Consider the following 25,671-nt stretch of genomic DNA (forward strand, 5'->3'; position numbering starts at 1 on the left):
GTTAGCTTTACATTCCGGGAAGAATGCCTTCCTAGCAGAGAGAATAAACAATCCAAATGACAAACGTTCACAATTGAAAAAGCAACATAATTTACTTAAGTCTTCGTTGCATATGAAACCTTTCATTTATATATAGTTGAATCAAGCAGTTGATTCCATAAGACGACATAGCCGTACGTAAATGACGTGGTGATGCTGCTGATAGGCTACATCCGGTGTCTGGATGCTGATATAGATGCTGAGGCGGGTACCACTTTAAAGGGAAGAGACAGACCACGCCCTACGCTCCACACAGTAAAGCAGTCTCACCTTCAACCAGCCTGACCGACTGTGCCGCCATCTATCTGACAACGACACATCTCAGAAAAACATCCGTGACTACGTCCATCTTTCAAGATTTAGCCAGAGGAGGAATTTGGCAAAAAATCTATATATTCTTACAAGGATGTAACCCTTGCGATTTTAATTAGAATTTATATGCATGGCGTATTTTTGCTGCGACATGCTCGAAGAATCATTTTTGGCCTCTAAATTGTAGTTTATCTGTTGTCAACTGTCAAGCTTTACCTCTGAGTTGAAATATTGTTCTACCTTTAAGACATACGTTTAAGGACTTTTCTGGTTGCATCTTAGCAGATCGTTCATTCATTATTTTACGATCGACGGGCTGCAAATTGCTTTAATCTGATTCTCGATTAGTTTATTCCAAAAGCATCCATTGAATTTGCGCAATGGCCGATGTAACCTCAGAATGTAATATCAAAGTTTTGTGTCGCTTTCGCCCCCTGAATCAATCGGAGATTCTGCGTGGGGATCAATTTATCCCTAAATTTCAAGGAGATGACAGTGTCAACGTTGGGGTAAGACGCTTTGTTTCTCATATGCTCATTAATAAATAATTAACCTGTTATGTTTTCGTTTGGACTGCCAATAATAACAATGATTTGTGATTGAAATTAGGCCTACTTGATTATTTACAATCGGCTATGAATAACATACATGAAAACGGGTTGAAGATACTGCAGGCCTATTTGGATGATCTACCTAGCCTGCATATAATATTGCTTTGATTATCGGGGAGATGTTCAGGATAAAACATTCAGGCTGCTGTTATTCGTGTTGTAATGATTTGGTTCGTAGGTAATGGCAATGGTACATTAGATGTATGTACAGGGAATGTAGATACTGTAGGCCCCTGATCAATGCCAGTACATAAAACACAGTGTCGCTTAATCACTCCCCCTTCAGACAGGCCTACAAGTCTTTATGGGTCGATCCGGGCCAGCACAGAGTGGAATGAGAGGATGGATTCATTTAGAGTTTAGCTAAGGATGTTCATGGAAACCTTAGACTGACCTCTTCAGTCATAATTCTTAACAATGGGCCAAGAACCTGTTCTCTTATTGCACATGGAGGAGAGGATCAATATCATTCTACTGTTTAGAACTGATCCACTCTTCTCTGTGCCAGACTGACTGCCTCCCCGTGGACAATGATTTTGTCATGGGGATGCGTCTGTAGTGCTAGTGATCAGATACTTTTCTGTTTTTCTAAAAGGATTGACATTCAATATATTATAGGCCTACAATGCACGTTTGAATGATCCTCAATGCATTCTGAATGATTTCCATATTTGAAGACCTGCCGTGTTAAAATTCAGTCTGAGTCAAGCTCTTGGTTATGTGTCATCTGCTTCAGTCAATGATAGCCTATATGACATCATTTCCCAAAGGCTTACATGACTAGCATGTGGTGAAGAGACAAGCAGGGTTGCATTCAAGATCACATCACTGTGAAATGATTCTAAACCTTTTTGGTAGGCACTGAGCAGATGAAACACTCCAAGCTCTATCCTAGGACGTTTTGGAAACAGGATTATTTCTCTACGGTTTTGGTTTTGGTCCTTATTGTCTCTGACCTTTTTTCATCTGTCCCTTTAATTGATTCAGTGATTGACAAACATATATCGTCTATCACTATCCATAAATAAGGAACCAAGAACAAACTTGATTGCATTTCTATTGTTTGTTTGTTTGGCATATACACTATACATGAAATAACAATGCAAATTGGAAAGACAATTGGAAACAAGAAAATGTCCCTCATTATGTCTAGGCTATATCTTGCTTCATCTTGGTCTGTGTAGTTACAGCTACCATTTTTGGTTTACGAAATGGCCTAATGTCTTTGTGTCTCCCAGGGGCGGTCCTATGTGTTCGACCGGGTTTTTCCCACCAACACTACTCAGGAGCAGGTCTACAATGCCTGTGCTAAGCAAATTGTCAAGGGTAAGGACCAGATACTGTCAACAATGGCAGAACAACATCCACATGCAGTCTATGGAGGTGTATTAGAGAGATAAAAGAGAAATCGACATGGGGTTTTGACTCATCATTTGATTAAACCAGTCGGTGACATCACACAGTATTACTTGCTGCCGTTGTTTCCCATAACTGTGTTCATATTAAATGTTGTTGGTGTCTTCCTTATTTTCAGACTTGAAGGCCTGAAGAAATTCTTTCATTTGTATAATTTCCTCAAATTATCTTGGTTTCCCTCTGTTTATATAGATGTGCTGGGTGGATACAATGGCACTATTTTCGCATATGGACAGACTGCCTCTGGGAAGACTCACACCATGGAGGTACAGTGGGAGTCATTACAATGATGAAAAAAATGAATATACATAATCCAGTATTTTAAAATACTTTTTGTCTTCTGAAAAAGTGGTGATCTCGCATTATGAAATAACTCCATAAATCAGCATAAATATGGCTTCAGTTTGGTTTCAATCAAAATGTAATACCCCGGATCTTGCTTTGGGGGCATTTGTACCCCCTCTGGTAAACGTTTTTGGAAAAACACTGCTGGTAATATGAGGATTTTAAACACCAGAGACTGACTGCACCGTATGTCTTTATAGGGAAAACTGCATGACCCCAATCAGATGGGCATCATCCCCAGGATTGCAGAGGACATCTTCAACCATATCTTTGGCATGGATGAGAACCTGGAGTTCCACATTAAGGTTTGGATTCATCTCCATCTCCTCATCCAAATGTAGGATGATACCACAATGACTCAGTGGCATTAAGTATTGCTCTTACAATTAGCCACAGCATGTTTGACTTTTGATTGTGATTCTCTTCTCTTTCCTCTACTAAGGTTTCATATTTTGAAGTTTATATGGACAAAATTCGTGATCTCCTGGATGGTTTGTACACAGTTTACCGAAATGTTATATACCAAGTCCACATCCAATGGAAATGTTATATACCAAGTCCACATCCAATGGAAATGTTATATACCAAGTCCACATCCAATGGAAATGTTATATACCAAGTCCACATACAATGGAAATGTTATATACCAAGTCCACATCCAATGGAAATGTTATATACCAAGTCCACATCCAATGGAAATGTTATATACCAAGTCCACATCCAATGGAAATGTTATATACCAAGTCCACATCCAATGCCATTACTGAGCCAAATCTTCTTCAAAGACTGCCTCCTCTAAAGGTTATTTATTTATCTTGTAGTGACCAAGACTAACCTGGCTGTTCATGAGGATAAGAACAAGATCCCATATGTAAAGGTGGGTTTACCAAGGCCAACCATACCTAACTACCGCAACATCTGTTTAGAACTGTGCATTAGATTTTCCAATGAAAAAGGAGCATGCATATTCATTATTAACCATTTATTATCTCACTCCTCTGTCATCCCTGTCTCCCCCCTTCCCCACTCCCTCAGGGTTGCACTGAGCGCTTTGTGTCCAGCCCTGATGAGGTCATGGATGTCATTGACGAGGGGAAAAACAACCGCCATGTTGCCGTGACCAGTAAGCCTTCAGAATGTTTCATTCCACCACTATCCATCTAAGCAGAGAATCCAGTGCCATGTTTTTCTGCTAGCAGGAGAGTTGTATGGTTAGTGAAGTGTATGGTGACAGTTCAGCCTTGTGACTCATTATGGCTTATATAGCATCACTTCTTCCCACTTGTATAGATACAAGCAGTATCTCTACGTATATGGAGGACCTTCTCAATTACAAGGGTCCAACTGGGTGTCTGCTGGCTAATGTAATGCTGACTCACTGTAGCATAGTCATAACACTGTAATGGGCTCAGGTCTGCTGATAATGAGTTGGTACTATAAGATAGGAGCAGCTAAATAACATGAGCCTTTATTCTGGGCACTGTAGGTCGCATCAGGAGAATGACTCCGATATTGGTCCTATCCTGAAATGGTTTTTATAGAGTACATTGCGTACTCTCATTTGCATCGTATATCAGTGAGAAACTTGCATTATTGATCCAGACAAGCATTGATTCTGCCCATCAAAATAAACAAAACACACATAAATCCCTTAATACACTGTAGGCTTATTTTGTGCAAAAATGCTCATTCGACTCCATGTTGTTCTCTCTCCTCATAGACATGAATGAGCACAGCTCTCGCAGTCACAGCATCTTCCTGATCAACATCAAGCAGGAGCATACGGAGACGGAGCAGAAGCTGTGTGGGAAACTCTATCTGGTGGACTTGGCTGGTAGTGAGAAGGTAAGACCTGTCTGTCTGTCTGCCTGTCTGGTTTACCTGGCTGGGCTAAGGTGAGAGAGACTATGGGCCACTAAAGCCATTTCTCCTCTGCATACGCCATTGTAGCAGCATCGGCAGCAGCATTTCTCAGAACTAAGAGATGATGTATGGAGCTATGTCCACAAGGACACTGGCAGATTTTAGTGACCTTTCCATGGGTCATTAAGTCACAGTCAGTAATTCAGTTTCTCCATCTCTCCCTCTCTCTGTTTCTCTCTGTTTCTCTCTGTTTCTCTCTCTCGCTCTCTGTCTCTCTCTGGCTCTCTCTCTCTCTCTCTCAGGTCAGCAAAACCGGTGCTGCGGGCGCCGTCCTTGATGAGGCCAAAAACATCAATAAGTCTCTGTCCGCTCTGGGCAACGTGATATCTGCTCTGGCTGAAGGGACGGTGAGTCCAGTACACAGCCGTCCACCTTACTTATCATTCATCCCAGCACCTCCAGCACCTCCACACATCCATCCGTATCAACTTACTGCACATTCATCTCCAAGCCACCATGCCAACCCAACCTATGGACCTGCTAAGGAAAGTTCACAACTCTCAGTGCCAACCCATCTGAGGCCTAGTCAATGCCAACTCACTACTCACCACACACACCAATGCCAACCTTCTCCTGGCCTTACTCTGCCAGCAAGGTTAACTAAATGCTGCATTTGTACTCCTACTTCCCTGTCTCTTCCTCACTTTATCTCTTCTTCCTCTGTTTTATTGGGCAGAAAACTCACGTGCCGTACCGTGACAGCAAGATGACCCGTATCCTGCAGGACTCTCTGGGGGGAAACTGCAGGACCACCATGTTCATCTGCTGCTCCCCCTCCAGCTACAACGATGCCGAAACCAAATCCACCCTGATGTTCGGACAACGGTAACAAACCCTCAGCCCACTCTGTCTTCTCCCTACACTGATAATGTGCTCATTTAGCAGGTTCTACACTCTGTCTTCTCCCTACACTGATAATGTGCTCATTTAGCAGGTTCTACACTCTGTCTTCTCCCTACACTGATAATGTGCTCATTTAGCAGGTTCTACACTCTGTCTTCTCCCTACACTGATAATGTGCTCATTTAGCAGGTTCTACACTCTGTCTTCTCCCTACACTGATAATGTGCTCATTTAGCAGGTTCTACACTCTGTCTTCTCCCTACACTGATAATGTGCTCATTTAGCAGGTTCTACACTCTGTCTTCTCCCTACACTGATAATGTACTAATTTAGCAGGTTCTACACTCTGCTCACAGTTCCACTCAAACACGGTCAATGTGTTATCATGTCCGTAGTCAAAGGATTTTGAATACAGTATTTCCTAAAACCGTATTCATAATCTATTGCTCCAGAATAAATATACAGTATATACTGTATAAACCTGTATTATATTATCCCCACTATAATGAATACAATCTGTGACTGCATCATTATGGCATTAACCCTCATTCGCTCTACCTTCACAGTGCTAAGACCATCAGGAACACGGCGTCCGTCAACCTGGAGCTGACGGCCGATCAGTGGAAGAGGAAGTACGAAAAGGAGAAGGAGAAGAACAAGACCATGAAGGAGACCATCCAGAGGCTGGAGGCTGAGCTCAACCGCTGGAGGAACGGTTAGACTTACTGAGAGATAAAAGAGTTTACTGGAGTGAAACATTCTATAGGTCATAATTACATTCCTAGTTTATTACATTTGATTCTTCTTAATTACAGTTTTTTTCCACAATGTTGATTCATTTACAGTCTTAATATACTTTGCCTTGCAAAATGCTTGCCTTGCATATTCTTGATACGCCTATAACTCTGTTTACCTAAGGATGGGAACAAGGCACATTGTGTCAGCACACTTATGTTCCAGGAAAAAGCTTGTCTTAGCTTCTCCAGACAGATGAACAGGAAGACCATTCTCTTAAGAGCTGACATAGGCTGCTGACCCATCATCTCCTTTCTCCATCCTCTCCACTCTTCATGCTCCTTCAGGGGAGAACGTTCCTGAGACGGAGAGGACCACTGCTGACGTGGTGCGTCTGGAGTCGGTGGAGGAGCGGAGCCCCATGATGATCCTGGACAACGACACCTCCTCCATCGTGGTGCGCATCTCCGAGGAGGAGCGTCAGAAATACGAGGAGGAGATCCGCAAGCTCTACAAGCAGCTGGACGACAAGGTTAGTGCCTGTTCAAACACACACACACACATACACACACACTCATTGGGGGGTATGGAGATATACACATGCACACACTGTATACAAAAAAACAAAGTAGATCAGTATCCTTTAAAACAAACAGTACAGTGTCCTCAATTCATTTCCACCAGTAGCCCGAGTGACCATAGTGTGTGTGTGTGTGTGTGTGTCTCCACAGGATGATGAGATCAACCTGCAGTGTCAGTTGGTTGAGAAACTGAAGGAGCAGATGCTGGATCAGGATGAGGTGAACTCTCTCAGACACACTCTGTTCCCCTCTCTGTCTGTATCTCTGTCTGTATCTCTGTTCCCCTCTCTGTCTGTATCTCTGTTCCCCTCTCTGTCTGTATCTCTGTTCCCCTCTCTGTCTGTATCTCTGTTCCCCTCTCTGTCTGTATCTCTGTTCCCCTCTCTGTCTGTATCTCTGTTCTCCTCTCTGTCTGTATCTCTGTCTGTATCTCTGTTCTCCTCTCTGTCTGTATCTCTGTTCCCCTCTCTGTCTGTATCTCTGTTCTCCTCTCTGTCTGTATCTATGTTCTCCTCTCTGTCTGTATCTCTGTTCTCCTCTCTGTCTGTATCTATGTTCTCCTCTCTGTCTGTATCTCTGTTCTCCTCTCTGTCTGTATCTCTGTTCCCCTCTCTGTCTGTATCTCTGTTCTCCTCTCTGTCTGTATCTCTGTTCTCCTCTCTGTCTGTATCTCTGTTCTCCTCTCTGTCTGTATCTATGTTCTCCTCTCTGTCTGTATCTCTGTTCTCCTCTCTGTCTGTATCTCTGTCTGTATCTCTGTTCCCCTCTCTGTCTGTATCTCTGTCTGTATCTCTGTTCCCCTCTCTGTCTGTATCTCTGTTCACTTCTCTGTCTGTATCTCTGTCTGTATCTCTGTTCCCCTCTCTATCTGTATCTCTGTTCTCCTCTCTGTCTGTATCTCTGTTCACTTCTCTGTCTGTATCTCTGTTCCCCTCTGTCTGTATCTCTGTCTGTATCTCTGTTCCCCTCTCTGTCTGTATCTCTGTTCCCCTCTCTGTCTGTATCTCTGTTCACTTCTCTGTCTGTATCTGTCTGTATCTCTGTTCCCCTCTCTATCTGTATCTCTGTTCTCCTCTCTGTCTGTATCTCTGTTCACTTCTCTGTCTGTATCTCTGTTCCCCTCTGTCTGTATCTCTGTCTGTATCTCTGTTCTCCTCTCTGTCTGTATCTCTGTCTGTATCTCTGTTCTCCTCTCTGTCTGTATCTCTGTTCCCCTCTCTGTCTGTGTCTCTGTCTGTATCTCTGTTCCCCTCTCTGTCTGTATCTCTGTTCTCCTCTCTGTCTGTATCTCCGTCTGTATCTCTGTTCCCCTCTCTGTCTGTATCTCTGTTCCTCTATCTGTCTGTATCTCTGTTCCCCACTCTGTCTGTATCTCTGTTCCTCTCTCTGTCTGTATCTTTTTCCCCTCTCTGTCTGTATCTCTGTTCCCTTCTCTGTCTGTATCTATGTTCTCCTCTCTGTCTATATCTCTGTATCTCTGTTCCCCTCTCTGTCTGTATCTCTGTATCTCTGTCTGTATCTCTGTCTGTATCTCTGTTCCCCTCTCTGTCTGTATCTCTGTCTGTATCTCTGTTCCCCTCTCTGTCTGTATCTCTGTCTGAATCTCTGTCTGTATCTCTGTCCAGGCATCTCTTGGCCACGCGAAGGTCTTCTTCACAAATGTATTGTGATACAAATCTTGATTATCCTGAATCTAAACATGTTGGTAATATAGGTAGTATATAGTGCTGTTTGTGTTAGAGACACTAGGGGGAGTGGTGGTAGGGGTGACGTCTAAGGGGGATTCAAAGTCAGTGCATGTGCACTAGGTCTATACAGAAAGTAGTAGAATTATAACCAAGCAAACAAATAGCCTGGAATCCTCTCCATATCCTACCCAATATATGTGATAATCTGATAAATTTGACTGTATAAGCCATTTCCTACCCTTTCAGTTAGCCGGCAAATCTCTTTCAATAGATCAGTTGTCATAGCAGCAGGGATGACTCCCAGGCCATCTGTGTGTGCCTTGTGTGTGGTTGTGTGTGTGTACTGTGTGTGGTTGTGTACTGTATATGTACTGTGTGTGAATATTACTTATATTGTGTGTTGTCTGTATACTGTGTTCCTACATATGATCATGTTTGTGAGGCTGTGTTTATGTGATCGTTATCACTCGCGCTCTCTCCAGCTGCTGGCATCTTCTCGAGGGGATGGGGACAAGGTGCAGGCAGAGCTGGGTCGTCTGCAGGTGGAGAGCAGCTGTGCCAAGACAGAGGTGAAGGAGGTGCTGCAGGCCCTGGAGGAGCTGGCCATCAACTACGACCAGAAGAGCCAGGAGGTGGAGGAGAAGGGCCTGCAGAACCAGCTGCTGGCCGACCAGTTGGCCCAGAAGATGGTGGGTCAGCAGGGCATAGAAATACATGCCATAGAGTGGACACAAAGTCTACTATGAACTTCTATAAAGTCTTGTATGAAGTCTTTATGGATTCTTTGCTCTACTTGAACTTACCAGAGGTCTGCCAACGTGATGGCATTACTGAGCTGACATTTTTGCACAAGTAAATCTGTAGCCTATGTCTCTCGTTTATTCCATTCATCCCTCTCCTTCCTTCCTGTCTGCTGTGCAGGCCAGTCTGATGGAGCTGGAGGCGGAGCTATCCCATATGCAGGAAGTGAGTGGTCAGCAGAGGAAGCGCATCGCTGACGTCCTCAACGGCCTGATGAGGGACCTAAGTGAGTTCAGCACCATTGTGGGCAACGGGGAGATCAAGCTGGTGAGTTAATTACATCTCATACTGCTCTCCTCTGGAACTGCTAAGAGGTAGAACAATTAGGTAGATTAGTAGCAGAGGAGGTTGGTGAGGGAAGGACAGCTCATAATAATGATGGAATGGAGTGAATGGAATGGTATCAAACACATCGAAAACCAGGTGTTTGATGTGTTTGAGACGATTCCATACATTATGTTCCAGCCATTACAATGAACCCGTCCTCCCCATTTATAGTGCCACCAGCCACCACTGATGGGCAGAGAGAGAGGTTTTGTATACAGTATACTCTTCAGCTTAGGAGCCACCGCTCCATCTTTAAAATCCACCCTGTCCGCCCCCTCTCTCATCCCTGCATCTCTCTCCCTCTGTGTACCTTTCTTTCAATCCCTCGCCCTCATTTTCTCTAATCTGTCATTCTCTCTCTCTCTCTCTCTCTCTCTCTCTCTCTCTCTCTCTCTCTCTCTCTCTCTCTCTCTCTCTCTCTCTCTGCTGTAGCCGGTGGAGATCAGCGGGGCGATCGAGGAGGAGTTCACGGTGGCCCGTCTCTACATCAGTAAGATCAAGTCGGAGGTCAAGTCCATGGTGAAGCGCTGTCGCCAGCTGGAGAACCTGCAGCTGGAGTGTCATCGCAAGATGGAGGAGACGGGCCGCGAGCTCTCCTCCTGCCAGCTCCTCATCTCACAGGTCAGCCTCCAGCTCTACTGGGCACCTCAGTATCAACATCACAACTTGCTAGAATGACGATACTATACACAGCATATGTATAGAAATACATAGGGTATGTTGATACCGTGTATACATACAGTAGATACACTTTACCACTGCACACTATGAAAACATTCTTCCCTCATGTCATTGACAAACTTTAGAGACTTTGTACATTTTCTAAACTGTATAGATGGGAGTGTAGTGTGTCACGTCAGCTGAGTGACTCTGTTTTGGGTGTTCGCAGCATGAAGCGAAGATCCGGTCTTTGACGGAGTACATGCAGAGTGTAGAGCTAAAGAAGAGGATGCTGGAGGAGAGCCACGACTCCCTCAGCGAGGAGCTGGCCAAGCTGCAGGACCCAGGTAACACACCTGTACACACCCTCCACCCTCACTTCAGCCAAGCTGCAGGACCCAGGTAACACATCACTATATACCTGTAACACACCTGTACACACCCTCCACCCTCACATCAGCCAGGCTACAGGACCCAGGTAACACACCTGTACACACCCTCCACCCTCACATCAGCCAGACTGATGGACCCAGGTAACACACCTGTACACACCCTCCACCCTCACATCAGCCAGGCTACACGATCCAGGTAACACACCTGTACACACCCTCCACCCTCACATCAGCCAGGCTACAGGACCCAGGTAACACACCTGTACACACCCTCCACCCTCACATCAGCCAGGCTGATGGACCCAGGTAACACACCTGTACACACCTTCCACTCTCACATCAGCCAGGCTGATGGACCCAGGTAACACACCTGTACACACCCTCCACCCTCACATCAGCCAGGCTGATGGACCCAGGTAACACACCTGTACACACCTTCCACTCTCACATCAGCCAGGCTGATGGACCCAGGTAACACACCTGTACACACCCTCCACCCTCACATCAGCCAGGCTACAGGACCCAGGTAACACACCTGTACACACCCTCCACCCTCACATCAGCCAGGCTGATGGACCCAGGTAACACACCTGTACACACCTTCCACTCTCACATCAGCCAGGCTGATGGACCCAGGTAACACACCTGTACACACCCTCCACCCTCACATCAGCCAGGCTACAGGACCCAGGTAACACACCTGTACACACCCTCCACCCTCACATCAGCCAGGCTACAGGACCCAGGTAACACACCTGTACACACCCTCCACCCTCACATCAGCCAGGCTGATGGACCCAGGTAACACACCTGTACACACCCTCCACCCTCACATCAGCCAGGCTACAGGACCCAGGTAACACACCTGTACACACCCTCCACCCTCACATCAGCCAGGCTACAGGACCCAGGTAACACACCTGTACACACCTTCCACCCTCACATCAGCCAGGCTACAGGACCCAGGTAACACACCTGTACACACCCTCCACCCTCACATCAGCCAGGCTACAGGACCCAGGTGGGAAAACACATCTTATAGATCTCTTTCTATGTTACAGATAACTCTCTGCTTGAAGAGAAGGATGGAGAGAAGGGTGAGACCGAGGAGGGTAATGTCAAGGTAAACATGGATTCCAATCATGCTAATTATGTCACCCAGTAATGACTGAAATGAAATGAAACCGGCAGTGTGATTTTCCTCATTGTTTGGTGGTTCAGAAGGTTCCTCGGCAGCAGGGGGAGGAGTCCCACCGTGGTCTGCACCACATGCAGATGGCCCGTCTCCGGGATGAGATCAACGAGAAGCAGAGGATCATCGATGACCTCACTGAGTCAGTGTCATCAGAACTACTGGAAGCCTCTACATTTATGTGCCATTGATGAGATAAAACAAAACAATGATGAAAACATTCACTTCAATTTTAAAAACCTTCAACATTCAACCTTTTGTCTCTCTCTCTCTTATTAAACATGATATTATCTGTGTCTCTCTCTCTCAGTCATAACCAGAAGCTGCAGATTGAGTTGGCTCAGGTGCTTGCCGACTTTGACCGTCTGAAGAGCGTGGACAGCAGCAAGAGCGAGCGGCTGGAGGAGCTGTCGTAAGTCTGAACATACACACACATAAACACACACACACACACACTGACACAATGTGAACTCACTTCACAGTTGAACAAAGTTAAGAAATGTGTTCTGATTTTGATGTTGCTGATGAGGATGTGTTTCCTCTTCCTGTCAGATTTCTACATGAGCGCCATGAGCAGACCAAGCAGGATCTCAAAGGGCTGGAGGAGACTGTTGTGAGTGGCCCTCTCTCTCTTACCCTCCTTTCTTCCTCTTTCTCTCCCTCATTCCCGCTATATCCCTTTTCTTGCCCCATCTCCCTCTTCCTTCTCTCTCTGCTTTAACTCCTCTTTTCTGCACCTTCTCCCTCTTTTTCCTTATTTGACTTATTTTCTTCTACATCTTTGTTTTTCAGGCCCGGGAGCTCCAGACCCTCCACAACCTGCGCAAGCTGTTCGTTCAAGACCTCACGTCGCGGGTTAAAAAAGTGAGTGAGAGATGGAGAAAGAAAGACAGAATATAACCCTATTAATCACTATGAAGGGTACGAAACCCCCCTTTCCTCTCTCTCTCTGTTCCTCCTTTCTTTCTTACACAGAGTTCCGAAATGGAACCTGATGATAGTGGGGGGTCTTGCACCCAGAAACAGAAGATTTCCTTTCTTGAGAATAACCTGGACCAGCTTACAAAGGTTCACAAACAGGTGAGAGCCTCACAGGATAGTTGTGTTGTCTGACTTGTTTTGATAAAGTAAAACCTAACTAGAAACTTCTCTCCAGCTCTAAGTGTGAACACCTCACAACCTAGCATCGTCCCTTTCCCCCTTGCACAGTCAACTCTCTACCCTTCCCACTGGGCACAGATATCAATTCGACGTCTGTTCCACATTGGTTCAATGTCATTTAGTTGAAATGATGAGGAAACAACGTCGATTCAACCAGTTTGTGCACAGTGGGTTGGCTCGTCTTGGCTCTGTTCCACTCACTCTTTTTTCACCTCTTGTCCTTGTGCTGTTTTGTGTGTGTGGGCATGGATGTGTGTTTGTGTGTGTGTCTGTTTCATGGGTTTCTGTTGTTGTTGCTGTTGTTATTGTTGTTGTGTGCGTTGAGAGCACACCCTGCAGGTGATGGAGTGTTACGGACAGGTACAGGACCTCGCTTCTCCTTCGCCTCCATGCATCCCTTTTTCTTCTGTATATTTTCAACCTCAAATTTCCCTCTGCTTTGGGCACTATCCATTAGGCTTCTAAAGGGACACAAACGGCTTGATGCTTCCTTAACACTTTTTCTTTGCATGCAATTTTTTTAATGAATCTGAGAGATGTTTGAAAGAGAAAAAGAGTGAGTCGTATGTGAATGTATGTGCTCGTGTGATGCAATACTCACAAAGATGTTGTCACGTGTTATCTGACTGTTTTTTAGCTGTTTTAGTCTGGCATGAACCAAAAGAGGAGGAAAGGTTTCACAGTATATTTACTAGACGTCGACCGATTATGATTTTTCAACGCTGATAGTGATTATTGTAGGACCAAAAAAAGTCGATACCGATTAATCGGCCGATGAAATATTTTTTTACATTTATTTATTTCTAATAATGACAATTACAACAACACTGAACAATACTGAATTTTAACTTAATATAATACATCAATAAAATCAATTTAGCCTCAAATAAATAATGAAACATGTTCAATTTGATTTAAATAATGCAATAACAAAGTGTTGGAGAAGAAAGTAAAAGTGCAGTATGTGCCATGTAAAAAAGCTAACGTTTAAGTTCCTTGCTCAGAACATGAGAACATATGAAAGCTGGTGGTTCCTTTTAACATGAGTCTTCAATATTCCCAGGTAAGAAGTTTTAGGTTGTAGTTATTATAGGAATTATAGGACTATTTCTCTCTCTACCATTTGTATTTCATATACCTTTGACTATTGGATGTTCTTATAGGCACTATAGTATTGCCAGTGTAACAGTATAACTTCCCTCCCTCTCCTCGCCCCTACCTGGGCTCGAACCAGGGACACATCGACAACAGCCACCCTCGAAGCAGCGTTACCCATCGCTCCACAAAAGCCGCGGCCCTTGCAGAGCAAGGGGAACAACTACTTCAACGTCTCAGAGCGAGTGACGTCACCGATTGAAACACTATTAGAGCGCACCCCGCTAACTAGCTAGTCATTTCACATCGGTTACACCAGCCTAATCTCGGGAGTTGATAGGCTTGAAGTCATAAACAGCACAATGCTTGAAGCACAGCGAAGAGCTGCTGGCAAATGCACAAAAGTGCTGTTTGAATGCTTACGAGCCTGCTGCTGCCTACCACCGCTCCGTCAGACTGCTCTATCAAATATCAAATCATAGACTTAATTATAACATAATAACACACAGAAATACGAGCCTTAGGTCATCAATATGGTCAAATCCGGAAACTATCATTTCGAAAACAAAACGTTTATTCTTTCAGTGAATACAGAACCGTTCCGTATTTTATCTAACGGGTGGCATCCCTAAGTCTAAATATTGCTGTTACATTGCACAAAGTTCAATGTTATGTCATAATTATGTACAATTCTGGCAAATTAATTACGGTCTTTGTTCGGAAGAAATGGTCTTCACACAGTTCATAACGAGCCAGGCGGCCCAAACTGCTGCATATACCCTGACTCTGCTTGCACAGAACGCAAGAGAAGTGACACAATTTCCCTAGTTAAAAGAAATTCATGTTAGCAGGCAATATTAACTAAATATGCAGGTTTAAAAATATATACTTGTGTATTGATTTTAAAGAAAGGCATTGATGTTTATGGTTAGGTACACATTGGTGCAACGACAGTGCTTTTTTCGCAAATGCGCTTGTTAAATCATCACTCGTTTGTCGAAGTAGGCTGTGATTCAATGAGAAATTAACAGGCACCGCATCGATTATATGCAACGCAGGACAAGCTAGATAAACTTGTAATATCATCAACTATGTGTAGTTAACTAGTGATTATGTTAAGATTGATTGTTTTTTACAAGGTAAGTTTAATGCTAGCTAGCAACTTACCTTGGCTTATTGCTGCACTCGCGTAAAAGGTAGTCAGCCTGCCATGCAGTCTCCTTGTGGAGTGCAATGTAATCGGCCACAATCGGTGTCCAAAAATGCTGATTACCGATTGTTATGAAAACTTGAAATCGGCCCTAATTAATCGGCCATTCCGATTAATCGGTCGACCTCTAATATTTACCTTTGAATGATATCATGATTTTATGCTAAGGGGTATGAGAGAAGAAACATTTAAATTCAAAATACTTATGTTATACAAGATATTCAGGGGACACAAAAACATTCAAAGGAAACTTGCTCATGTGGGTAAATTTAGCATTTAGACACACCTACTCATTCAAGGGTTTTTCTTTATTTTTTACTATTTTTAAACGCATAGTTTTATGCCAAGGTCAGTATCCAGTCTCCTCTCCTTCCCTATTGTTAATACAATCTCTATTTCTCCTTATTACCCAGTCTCATCCCACCCCTCTCTTACCTTATCCATCCTTGATCAATAAATATTCCGGCAAGAAATCTTTCTTCCCTTGTGTCACTCTTATTTCTTCTCACTTCCTCTATTTTCTCTCTCTCTCTTTCTTTCTGTATTTCTCTGTAGCTGGTTCGTGACAATGCAGATCTGCGTTGTGAGCTTCCAAAGTTGGAGAAACGTCTTCGGTCTACTGCTGAGAGAGTTAAGGCCCTGGAGACGGCACTGAGGGACGCCAAGGAGGGCGCCATGATCGACAGGCGTCGCTACCAGCAGGAAGTGGACCGCATCAAAGACGCCATGAGAACCAAGAACAATCTGAGACGCCCCCATGCTGCACAGATCGGTAGCGCACCCACTGCAAATACAGTTCTACTGACTGTGCTGATGTGTTCTCTGTTTATGGATGGAGAGCTTCATAGACAGTCATTGATAAATAGAATAAATGATCGGAATGACACAGAACATTTTGAAGATAAAATAGGTGCTTAGACATGGGTCAAATATAGCTATTTTAAGTAACAGTTGGTATATATATATATATATATATATGTTTTTTTAAAAACATAATTTACCTCTGTATTGTAATATTGATTGATTGGCCTCTGTGTTATCCTGCAGCCAAACCAGTGCGACCGAAGCAGCTGCCAGTGTGCTCTCCTACCAACCCGTTCTACACACATGTGAGTGAGCCGGCCAACACCTATAGTAAAGCCCTGTTCCAGAGTGCCATCACAGAACAGACCACCGTACCGAACTCTCAGCTCAGCTCCGTCCAGACAAATATGTGAGTCCCATCTCACACACTCATATTTATATAGATCAATCCTTTAAGTCAATTTAGCTTTGAATAGTTTACTTGCATTGGTGTGTTATTAGACTCAGGAGTGACTGTGTTCTATTATCTTTGTTAAGCAGAGTGTGCACAGGACTGGGCTACAGAGCAGTCAATCCCACAGACATGCTCGAGTCCTACCCACTCAACATAGACAGGGATAACGGTGAGTCCCAGAGCCATACAGTTCACCCACACCAACAGTTCTGGTTTACTGTATATTACATTATACAGTGGTTAAAAGCTTGTAATGAAGTAATTGAATGTCAGAAAAAATCTAGTAAAAGGTTTAGACACACCTACTCATTCAAGGGTTTTTCTTTATTTTTTACTATTTTCTACATTGTAGAATAATAGTGAAGACATTAAAACTCTACAATAACACATGCGTTTGAGCCAATCAGTTGTGTTGTGACAAGGTAGGGGTGATAATCAGAAGATAGCCCTATTTGTTAAATGACCAAGTCCATATTATGGCAAGAACAGCTCAAATAAGCAAAGAGAAACGACAGTCCATCATTACTTTAAGACATGAAGGTCAGTCAATCAGGAAAATGTTAAGAACTTTGAAAGTTTCAAGTGCAGTCGCAAAAACCACCAAGCGCTATGATGAAACTGGCTCTCATGAGGACCGCCACAGGAAAGGAAGACCCAGAGTTACCTCTGCTGCAGAGGATTACCAGCCTCAGAAGTTATCAGCCTCAGAAATTGCAGCCCAAATAAATGCTTCACAGAGTTCATATAACAGACACATCTCAACATCAACTGCCCACCAGAGGAGCTAAATTACTTCTATGCTCTTCTAACACTGAAACATGCATGAGAGCATCAGCTGTTCCGGAGGACTGTGTGATCACGATCTCCGTAGCCGATGTGAGTAAGACCTTTAAACAGGTCAACATTCACAAGGCCGCAGGGCCATATGGATTACCAGGACGTGTACTCCGAGCATGCGCTGACCAACTGGCAAGAGTCTTCACTGACATTTTCAATCTGTCCCTGACTGAGTCTGTAATACCAACATGTTTCAAGCATGTGCCCAAGAACCCTAAGGTAACCTGCCTAAATGACTACCGACCCGTAGCACTCACGTCTGTAGCCATGAAGTGCTTTGAAAGGCTGGTCATGGCTCACATCAACACCATTATCCCAGAAACCCTAGACCCACTCCAATTTGCATACAGCCCCAACAGATCCACAGATGAGGCAATGTCTATTGCACTCAACACTGCCCTTTCCCACCTGGACAAAAGGAACACCTATGTGAGAATGCTATTCATTGACTACAGCTCAGCGTTCAAAACCATAGTGCCCTCAAAGCTCATCACTAAGCTAAGGACCATGGGACTAAACACCTCCCTCTGCAACTGGATTCTGGACTTCCTGACAGGCCACCCCCAGGTGGGAAGGGTAGGTAACAACACATCCGCCACGCTGATCCTAAACACAGGGGCCCCTCAGGGGTGCGTCCTGTACTCCCTGAACACTCATGACTGCATGGCCAGGCACGACTCCAACACCATCATCAACTTTGCCGATGACACAACAGTGGTAGGCCAGATCACCGACAATGACACAGCCTATAGGGAGGAGGTCAGAGACCTGGTCGGGTGGTGCCAGGACAACAACCTCTCCCTCAACGTGATCAAGACAAAGGAGATGATTGTGGACTACAGGAAAAGGATGACCGAGCACGCGCCTATTCTCATCGATGGGGCTGTAGTGGAGCAGGTTAAGAGCTTCAAGTTCCTTGGTGTCCACATCTCCAACAAACTATCATGGTCCAAACACACTAAGACAGTCGTGAAGAGGGCACGACAAAGCCTATTCCCAGGAGACTGAAAAGATTTGGCATTGGTCCTCAGATCCTCCAAAGTTTCTACAGCTGCACCATCGAGAGCATCCTGACTGGTTGCATCACTGCCTGGTATGGCAACTGCTCGGCCTCCAACCGCAAGGCACTACAGAGGGTAGTGCGTACGGCCCAGTACATCACTGGGGCCAAGCTTCCTGCCATCCAGGACCTCTATACCAGGCGGTGTCAAAGGAAGGCCCTAAAAATTGTCAAAGACTCCAGCCACCCTAGTCATAGACTGTTCTCTCTGCTACCGCACGGCAAGCTGTACCGGAGCACCAAGTCTAGATCCAAAAGGCTTCTTAACAGCTTCTACCCCCAAGCCATAAGACTCCTGAACAGCTAATCAAAGGTCTACCAGACCCCTCTTTTACGCTGCTGCTACTGTCTGTTTATTATCTATGCATAGTCACTTTAACTCTACCTACATGTACATATTACCTCAACTACCTCGACTATCCGGTGCCCCCACACATTGACTCTGTACCAGTACCCCCTGTATATAGCCTCGCTATTGTTATTTTACTGCTGCTGTTTAATTATTTGTTACTTTTATTTTCTACTTATCTATTTTTTTTACTTAACAGTTATTTTTCTTAAAACTGCATTGTTTGTTAAGGGCTTGTAAGTAAGCATTTCACTGTTGTATTCGGCGCATGTGACAAATTTATTTGTTCAGAGGAGACAGCATGAATCAGGCCTTCATGGTCAAATTGCTACAAAGAAACCACTACTAGAGGACACCAATAAGAAGAAGAGACTTGCTTGGGCCAAGATACACGAGCAATGGGCAATAGACCGGTGGAAATCTGTCCTTTGGCCTGATGAGTCCAAATTTGAGTCCAACCGCCGTGTCTATGTGAGATACAGAGTAGGTGAATGGATGATCTCTGCATGTGTGGTTCCCACCGTGAAGCATGTAAGAGGAGGTGTGATGGTGTGGGAGTGCTTTTCTGGTGACACTGTCAGTGATGTATTTAAAATTCAAGGCACACTTAACCAGCATGGCTACCACAGCATTCTGCAGTGATACGCAATCCCATCTGGTTTGCGCTTAGTGGGACTATCATTTGTTTTTCAACAGAACAATGACCCAACACACCTCCAGGCTGTGTAAGGGCTATTTGACAAAGAAAGGGAGTGATGGAGTGCTTCATCAGATGACCTGGCCTCCACAATCACCCGACCTCAACACAATATTTTTATTTTATTTTTTTATTTTACCTTTATTTAACTAGGCAAGTCAGTTAATAACCTCTTACATCTAGACGTTCCGCTAGCGGAACACCTGCTCCAATATCCAATGATGGGTGTGGCGCAAAATACAAAGTCCTCGAAAATCCGAAAACTTAAATTTTTCAAACATATGACTATTTTACACCATTTTAAAGACAAGACTCTCCTTTATCTAACCACACTGTCCGATTTCAAAAAGGCTTTACAGTGAAAGCAAAACATTAGATTATGTCAGCAGAGTACCCAGCCAGAAATAATCAGACACCCATTTTTCAAGCTAGCATATAATGTCACATAAACCCAAACCACAGCTAAATGCAGCACTAACCTTTGATGATCTTCATCAGATGACACTCCTAGGACATTATGTTATACAATACATGCATGTTTTGTTCAATCAAGTTCATATTTATATCAAAAACCAGCTTTTTACATTAGCATGTGACGTTCAGAACTAGCATTCCCACCGAACACTTCCGGTGAATTTACTAAATTACTCACGATAAACGTTCACAAAAAACATAACAATTATTTTAAGAATTATAGATACAGAACTCCTTTATGCAATCTCGGTGTCAGATTTTAAAATAGCTTTTCGGTGAAAGCACATTTTGCAATATTCTGAGTAGATAGCTCGCCATCACGGGCTAGCTATTTTGACACCCACCAAGTTTGGTATTCACCAAACTCAGATTTACTAAAAGAAAAATTGGATTACCTTTGCTGTTCTTCGTCAGAATGCACTCCCAGGACTTCTACTTCAATAACAAATGTTGGTTTGGTTCCAAATAATCCATAGTTATATCCAAATAGCGGCGTTTTGTTCGTGCGTTCAAGACACTATCCGAAGGGTAAAGAAGGGTGACGCGCCCGGCGCGTTTCGTGACAAAAAATGTCAAAATATTCCATTACCGTACTTCGAAGCATGTCAAACGCTGTTTAAAATCAATTTTTATGCGATATTTCTCGTAAAAAAGCGATAATATTCCGACCGGGAGTCGTTGTTTTCGTTCAAAGACTGAAAATGTAAACATGGAGTCGTCGCATGCACGCGCGCACCCAGTCTCATTGTTCTCTGATCGACCACTTACCAAATGCGCTACTGTTTTTCAGCCATGGCCTGCAAAGTCATCATTCAACGTTCTGGCGCCTTCTGAGAGCCTATGGGAGCGTTAGAAAATGTCACGTTACAGCAGAGATCACCTGTTTTGGATGGAGATGATCAAGAAGGCCAAGAAATGGTCAGAGAGGGCGCTTCCTGTTTGGAATCTTCTCAGGTTTTGGCCTGACAAATGAGTACTGTTATACTCACAGACACCATTCAAACAGTTTTAGAAACTTTGGAGTGTTTTCTATCCAAAGCTAATAATTATATACATATTCTAGTTTCGGGGCAGGAGTAATAATCAGATTAAATCGGGTACGTTTTTTATCCGGCCGTGAAAATACTGCCCCCTATCCATAAAAAGTTAAGAACAAATTCTTATTTACAATGATGGCCTAGGAACAGTGGGTTAACTGCCTTTTTACCTTATCAGCTACGGGATTCGATCGAGCAACCTTTCGTTTACTAGTCCAATGCTCTAACCACTAGGCTACCTGCCACCCCAATTGCTAACCATCTTTAGCAATTGAGATGGTTCGGGATGAGTTGGACCGCAGAGTGAAGGAAAAGCAGCAAACAAGTGCTCAGCATATGTGGGAACTCCTTCAAGACTGTTGGAAAAGCATTCCTCATGAAGCTGGTTGAGAGAATGCCAAGAGTGTGCAAAGCTGTCATCAAGGCAAAGGGTGGCTACTTTGAAGTACTTTGTTTCACACTTTTTTGGTTACTACATGATTCCATATGTGTTATTTCATAGTTTTGATGTCTTCGCTATTATTCTAGAATGTAGAAAATAGTAAAAAATGAAGAAAACCCCTTGAATGAGTAGGTGTTCAAACTTTTGACTGGTAATGTATATACAGTGTATTTGAAAAGTATTCAGACCCCTTGACTTTTTCCATGTTTTGTTACTTTACAGCCTTATTCCCCCATGAACCTACATACAATACCCCATAATGACAAAGCAAAAACAGGTTTTTATAAATTTCAGCAAATGTATATAAAAAAAATATATATCACATTTACATAAATATTCAGACCCTTTATTCAGTACTTTGTTGAAGCACCTTTGGCAGTGATTACAGCCTAAATTATTCTTGGGTATGACGCTACAAGCTTGGCACACCTGTATTTGGGGAGTTTCTCCCATTCGTCTCTGCAGATCCTCTCAAGCTCTGTCAGGTTGGATAGGGAGCGTCGCTGCACAGCTATTTTCAGGTCTCTCCAGAGATGCTCAAATTGGGTTCAAGTCCGGGTTCTGGCTGGGCTACTCAAGGACATTTAGAGACTTATCCCGAAGCCACTCCTGTGTTGTCTTGGCTGTGTGCTTAGGGTCATTGTCCTGTTGGAAGGTGAACCTTCGCCCCAGTATGAGGTCCTGAGCGCTCTGGAGCAGGTTTTCATCAAGGGTTACTCTATACTTTACTCTATTAATCTTTCCCTCGATCCTAACTAGTCCCCCAGTCCCTGCCGCTGAAAAACATCCCCACTGTATGATGCTGCAACCCTTACGCTTGTCTTTTGGCAAACTCCAAGCGGCCTGTCATGTGCCTTCTACTGAGGAGCGGCTTCCGTCTGGCCACTCTACCATGATTGGTGGAGTGCTGCAGAGATGGTTATCCTTCTGGAAGGTTCTCCAATCTCTACAGAGGTACTCTGGAGCTCTGTCAGAGTGACCATCAGGTTCTTGGTAACCTCCCTGACCAAGGCCCCTCTCCCCCGATTGCTCAGTTTGGCCGGGGGGCCAACTCTAGGAAGAGTCTTGGTGGTTCTAAACTTCTTCCATTTAAGAATGATGGAGGCCACTGTGTTCTTGGGGACCTTCAATGCTGCAGACATTTTTTGGTACCCTTCCCCAGGTCTGTGTCACGACACAATCCTGTATCTGAGCTCTACGGACAATTCCTTCGAACTCATGGCTTGGTTTTTGCTCTGACATGCACTATCAACTGTGGGACTTTATATAGACAGGCATGTATCTTTCCAAATCATGTCCAATCAATTGAATTTACCACAGGTGGACTCCAAGTTGTAGAAACGTATTAAGGATGATCAATGGAAACAGGATGCACCCAAGCTCAATTTCGAGTCTCATAGCAAAGGGTCAGAATACTTATGTAAATAAGGTGTTGCTGTTAATGATATTTAATACAGTTGCTAGAATAAAAAAAAGATTGCTGAGGATTTAATTTTTTAAATCCATTTTAGAATAAGGCTGTAACGTAACAAAATGTGGAAGAAGTGGATGGGTCTGAATACTTTCCGAAGGCACTGTACAGTATATACACACTAATCCTAACTATTCCCTGTTATGTTCATGAACAGGAAACACCGTAGACATCAATGACAACAGGTAAGCACATCAGCCTCTCAATTGTATATTGTAAAAGCATTACAAAGAGACTAATATTACTCCCACTTCTACCTCTGTTACTCTATTATTACTACTACTACCAGTGCTACTTCTCCCACTCTACAGTACTGAACAGTATAGTGTGTGTCTGCAGGAGTGATGGGCACTGTGGCAGTGAGGTGGAGGACCCAGGCAGACTGTACATCATTCAGCAGGAGACAGCTGCAAGTTAATACCATGGTAACTAACGCGTACACACACAGGCGCACGCACACACACATTTTAACTCTCTCATCACACGCATTGTTTACATTCACAACAAATGATGAATTGAATATACATGTTGAAGGATGAATTCCTACTCCTTGCATGAAACGCATCTCCTAACGACCTATTTCCTTTCCTTTCCACAGATGACCAAATACTGTATTCAGGACTGCTCCCATATATTTGCATGCAGCCGTCTAGCTTCCCTCCCCTTGCACCCATACATGGCCACTGATTCTCCCCTGTAGTCCCAAGCTCAGCCCCATGCTCCCAATGGCGACCACCCTCACACTCCTGTGATTAGAACACATCGTAATGTATACTCCTGTAGAGGTATTGACCAGCACTGTTTCTGTGTATGTACAGTTCCACTTTACTCGACAGTGGCATCATAATGCTGACCTATAGCACCGTCATGACCATGCCCTGGCGCCTCTCCTATAAGACGTTATGCCAGCCTACAACAAAGGATCTCACTCTGCATGTTGCCCAGCTAGCTGAGTAGCCAACTAAATCTGTGCATGTTTCATGACAGTGTTACTCAATTTGCTATAAACTGTCATGAACCACCACGGTGGTATTGACAGATGTCATGTAGAGTTTATGATGCTGTTGTATTAGCTGTATGATGTCATTGTCCAGTCAGTACTGAGGCATGTGGAACTCAGCCATGCCCTATGCCCTTTAGAGTCTAACCCAGCCTTAATAATAATGACAGCTGATTTCACATGATCATAACATGCAGTCATGTGTGTACATATATATAAGTACAGTATCTGTGTATTTACTACCTCTAGATCTACTGATACAACTTATCAACTCATCATTATTCCAACATGTTGTTATATTAGTGAATTGTAAGGCAGTGAAGGGAGCTGTTATGTCCTGTCAACTGATTTGTTTGTACAAAGATTCCTCCTTAACATCATGAAGTAAGGTATGATGTTATTGATGAGATAGTCACATCTCTATTTTAAAATGGTGCCCCTTCTACCTGCTCTGTGTATTCTGTTATAGAGCACAACATCATGCCAACATTTCCCAACCCCTATAAAAAAAAAAACATTATTCAATATACCACAAAACACCTTCTGGACGTGTTTTTAAACTGCTTCCAACCAGCTGCCATCAGTATGGGGTTTGAAAACATTTTATTTGATTGTAACAGTGGCATGTTAGTAATGGCAGCTGACCAATGCGAACTTTACATGGTCCTGTGCTCTGCTGTGTTTTCTCAGTCAGAATCCTGATCAACCAATCGGGACAGAGAAAACCAGCAGCTGCTGGAGCTGTGATTGGGAGACCAAGGTCTTTTGACAAGTACTGTACAGTAGAGAGTTGGTTCACTAACTAGCCGGACTGTACAGTGTTGACTTCAGGTCTATCTAACAGACACTATGACCTACATTTTGGCCTACTAATGACTGAAACCTACAGCACCTCAGGATCTCTGATTGATAACAGTGTGTTGTGGGGCCAGGGCCACCTATATCTTTCAAATCTTTTTAGCAACATAATTGCTAATTACTGAAGGAAGTGATGAGATAAAGTAACAGTTTGAAAAACTCATTATCCCTTCCACTTGGATAAATTAAAGACTGAATTATTTCAAACCAGGCCTGCCCCCAACGATTATTTAGATTCCCATTTGAGGTCATTTTTGGATGTAACAAGTTTGAGAAATTGTACCAGATATTCAACTGTCTGACTTTAGCATATCTAAAATATGTGATAATATTGTTAATCTTGTAAGTATAACAGCATATCATTATGTAGTAAAATGAAAAAATTACACACATAATATTACTTTATTAGGGAATAATGTGTACTGTATGTATTTATATATTTCTGTAGGCCTATATGCTCATTATGTGATTCATTGTGCGACATGCATATTTTTGTATATACTCATTCAAATATGTGAATCATTATGTTGTAGTTGGCAGAAATAAACCCTTACAGAAATAAGTTAATTGAAGACAATCATGTCCAAAGAATCATTGTGTTGTGAAAACTTTTGGACTGTGTATTGTGTGAGCGAAGACTGTCCGAATGGTTACTGAGTGAGTGCACAATACAGGGCATTGACTTTTTCCACATTTTGTTACGTTACAGCCTTATTCTAAAATGGATTAAACTGTTTTTCTTCCTCATCAATCTACACACAATATTAGAAAATGTAGCAAATGTATAAAAATTAAATCAATTAAATATCACATTTACATAAGTATTCAGACCCTTTACTCATTACTTTGTTGAAACA

The 25,671-nt window shown here is 43.4% G+C and overlaps 1 protein-coding gene across 2 annotated transcripts; it reads left to right on the forward strand.

Moving 5' to 3' along the window:
* The first annotated feature begins 260 nt into the window (after positions 1-260).
* On the forward strand, positions 261-25,391 carry LOC115168345 (kinesin heavy chain-like). 2 transcript variants are annotated; one of them, XM_029723505.1, is made up of 29 exons: positions 261-860; positions 2,201-2,288; positions 2,571-2,644; positions 2,924-3,028; positions 3,166-3,214; positions 3,545-3,600; positions 3,759-3,846; positions 4,444-4,568; positions 4,889-4,993; positions 5,323-5,471; positions 6,056-6,204; positions 6,572-6,756; positions 6,956-7,024; positions 8,976-9,182; positions 9,415-9,561; positions 10,054-10,242; positions 10,511-10,628; positions 11,735-11,796; positions 11,895-12,007; positions 12,176-12,277; positions 12,418-12,478; positions 12,658-12,729; positions 12,841-12,945; positions 15,887-16,103; positions 16,379-16,544; positions 16,673-16,758; positions 23,114-23,141; positions 23,296-23,381; positions 23,555-25,391. In XM_029723505.1, the coding sequence occupies exons 1-28, from the start codon at positions 732-734 to the stop codon at positions 23,372-23,374; spliced, it is 3,123 nt and encodes a 1,040-aa protein (XP_029579365.1). In that variant the 5' UTR covers positions 261-731; the 3' UTR covers positions 23,375-23,381; positions 23,555-25,391. The 2 variants fall into 2 exon arrangements, with proteins under 2 accessions (XP_029579365.1, XP_029579366.1); XM_029723506.1 differs by having other exon boundaries at positions 732-860; positions 16,676-16,758.
* Positions 25,392-25,671: the final 280 nt, after the last annotated feature.

Source organism: Salmo trutta, chromosome 30 (assembly GCF_901001165.1).
Source record: "Salmo trutta chromosome 30, fSalTru1.1, whole genome shotgun sequence".
NCBI classification, from domain to species: Eukaryota; Metazoa; Chordata; class Actinopteri; order Salmoniformes; family Salmonidae; genus Salmo; species Salmo trutta.

Excerpts from the sequence above, each read along its gene's own strand:
- LOC115168345 (XM_029723505.1), top strand. The coding sequence starts at position 732 with ATGGCCGATGTAACCTCAGAATGTAATATCAAAGTTTTGTGTCGCTTT. Across the intron at positions 2,289-2,570 it reads TGCTAAGCAAATTGTCAAGG|ATGTGCTGGGTGGATACAAT; the intron begins GTAAGGACCAGA and ends CTGTTTATATAG. Across the intron at positions 3,029-3,165 it reads ACCTGGAGTTCCACATTAAG|GTTTCATATTTTGAAGTTTA; the intron begins GTTTGGATTCAT and ends TCCTCTACTAAG.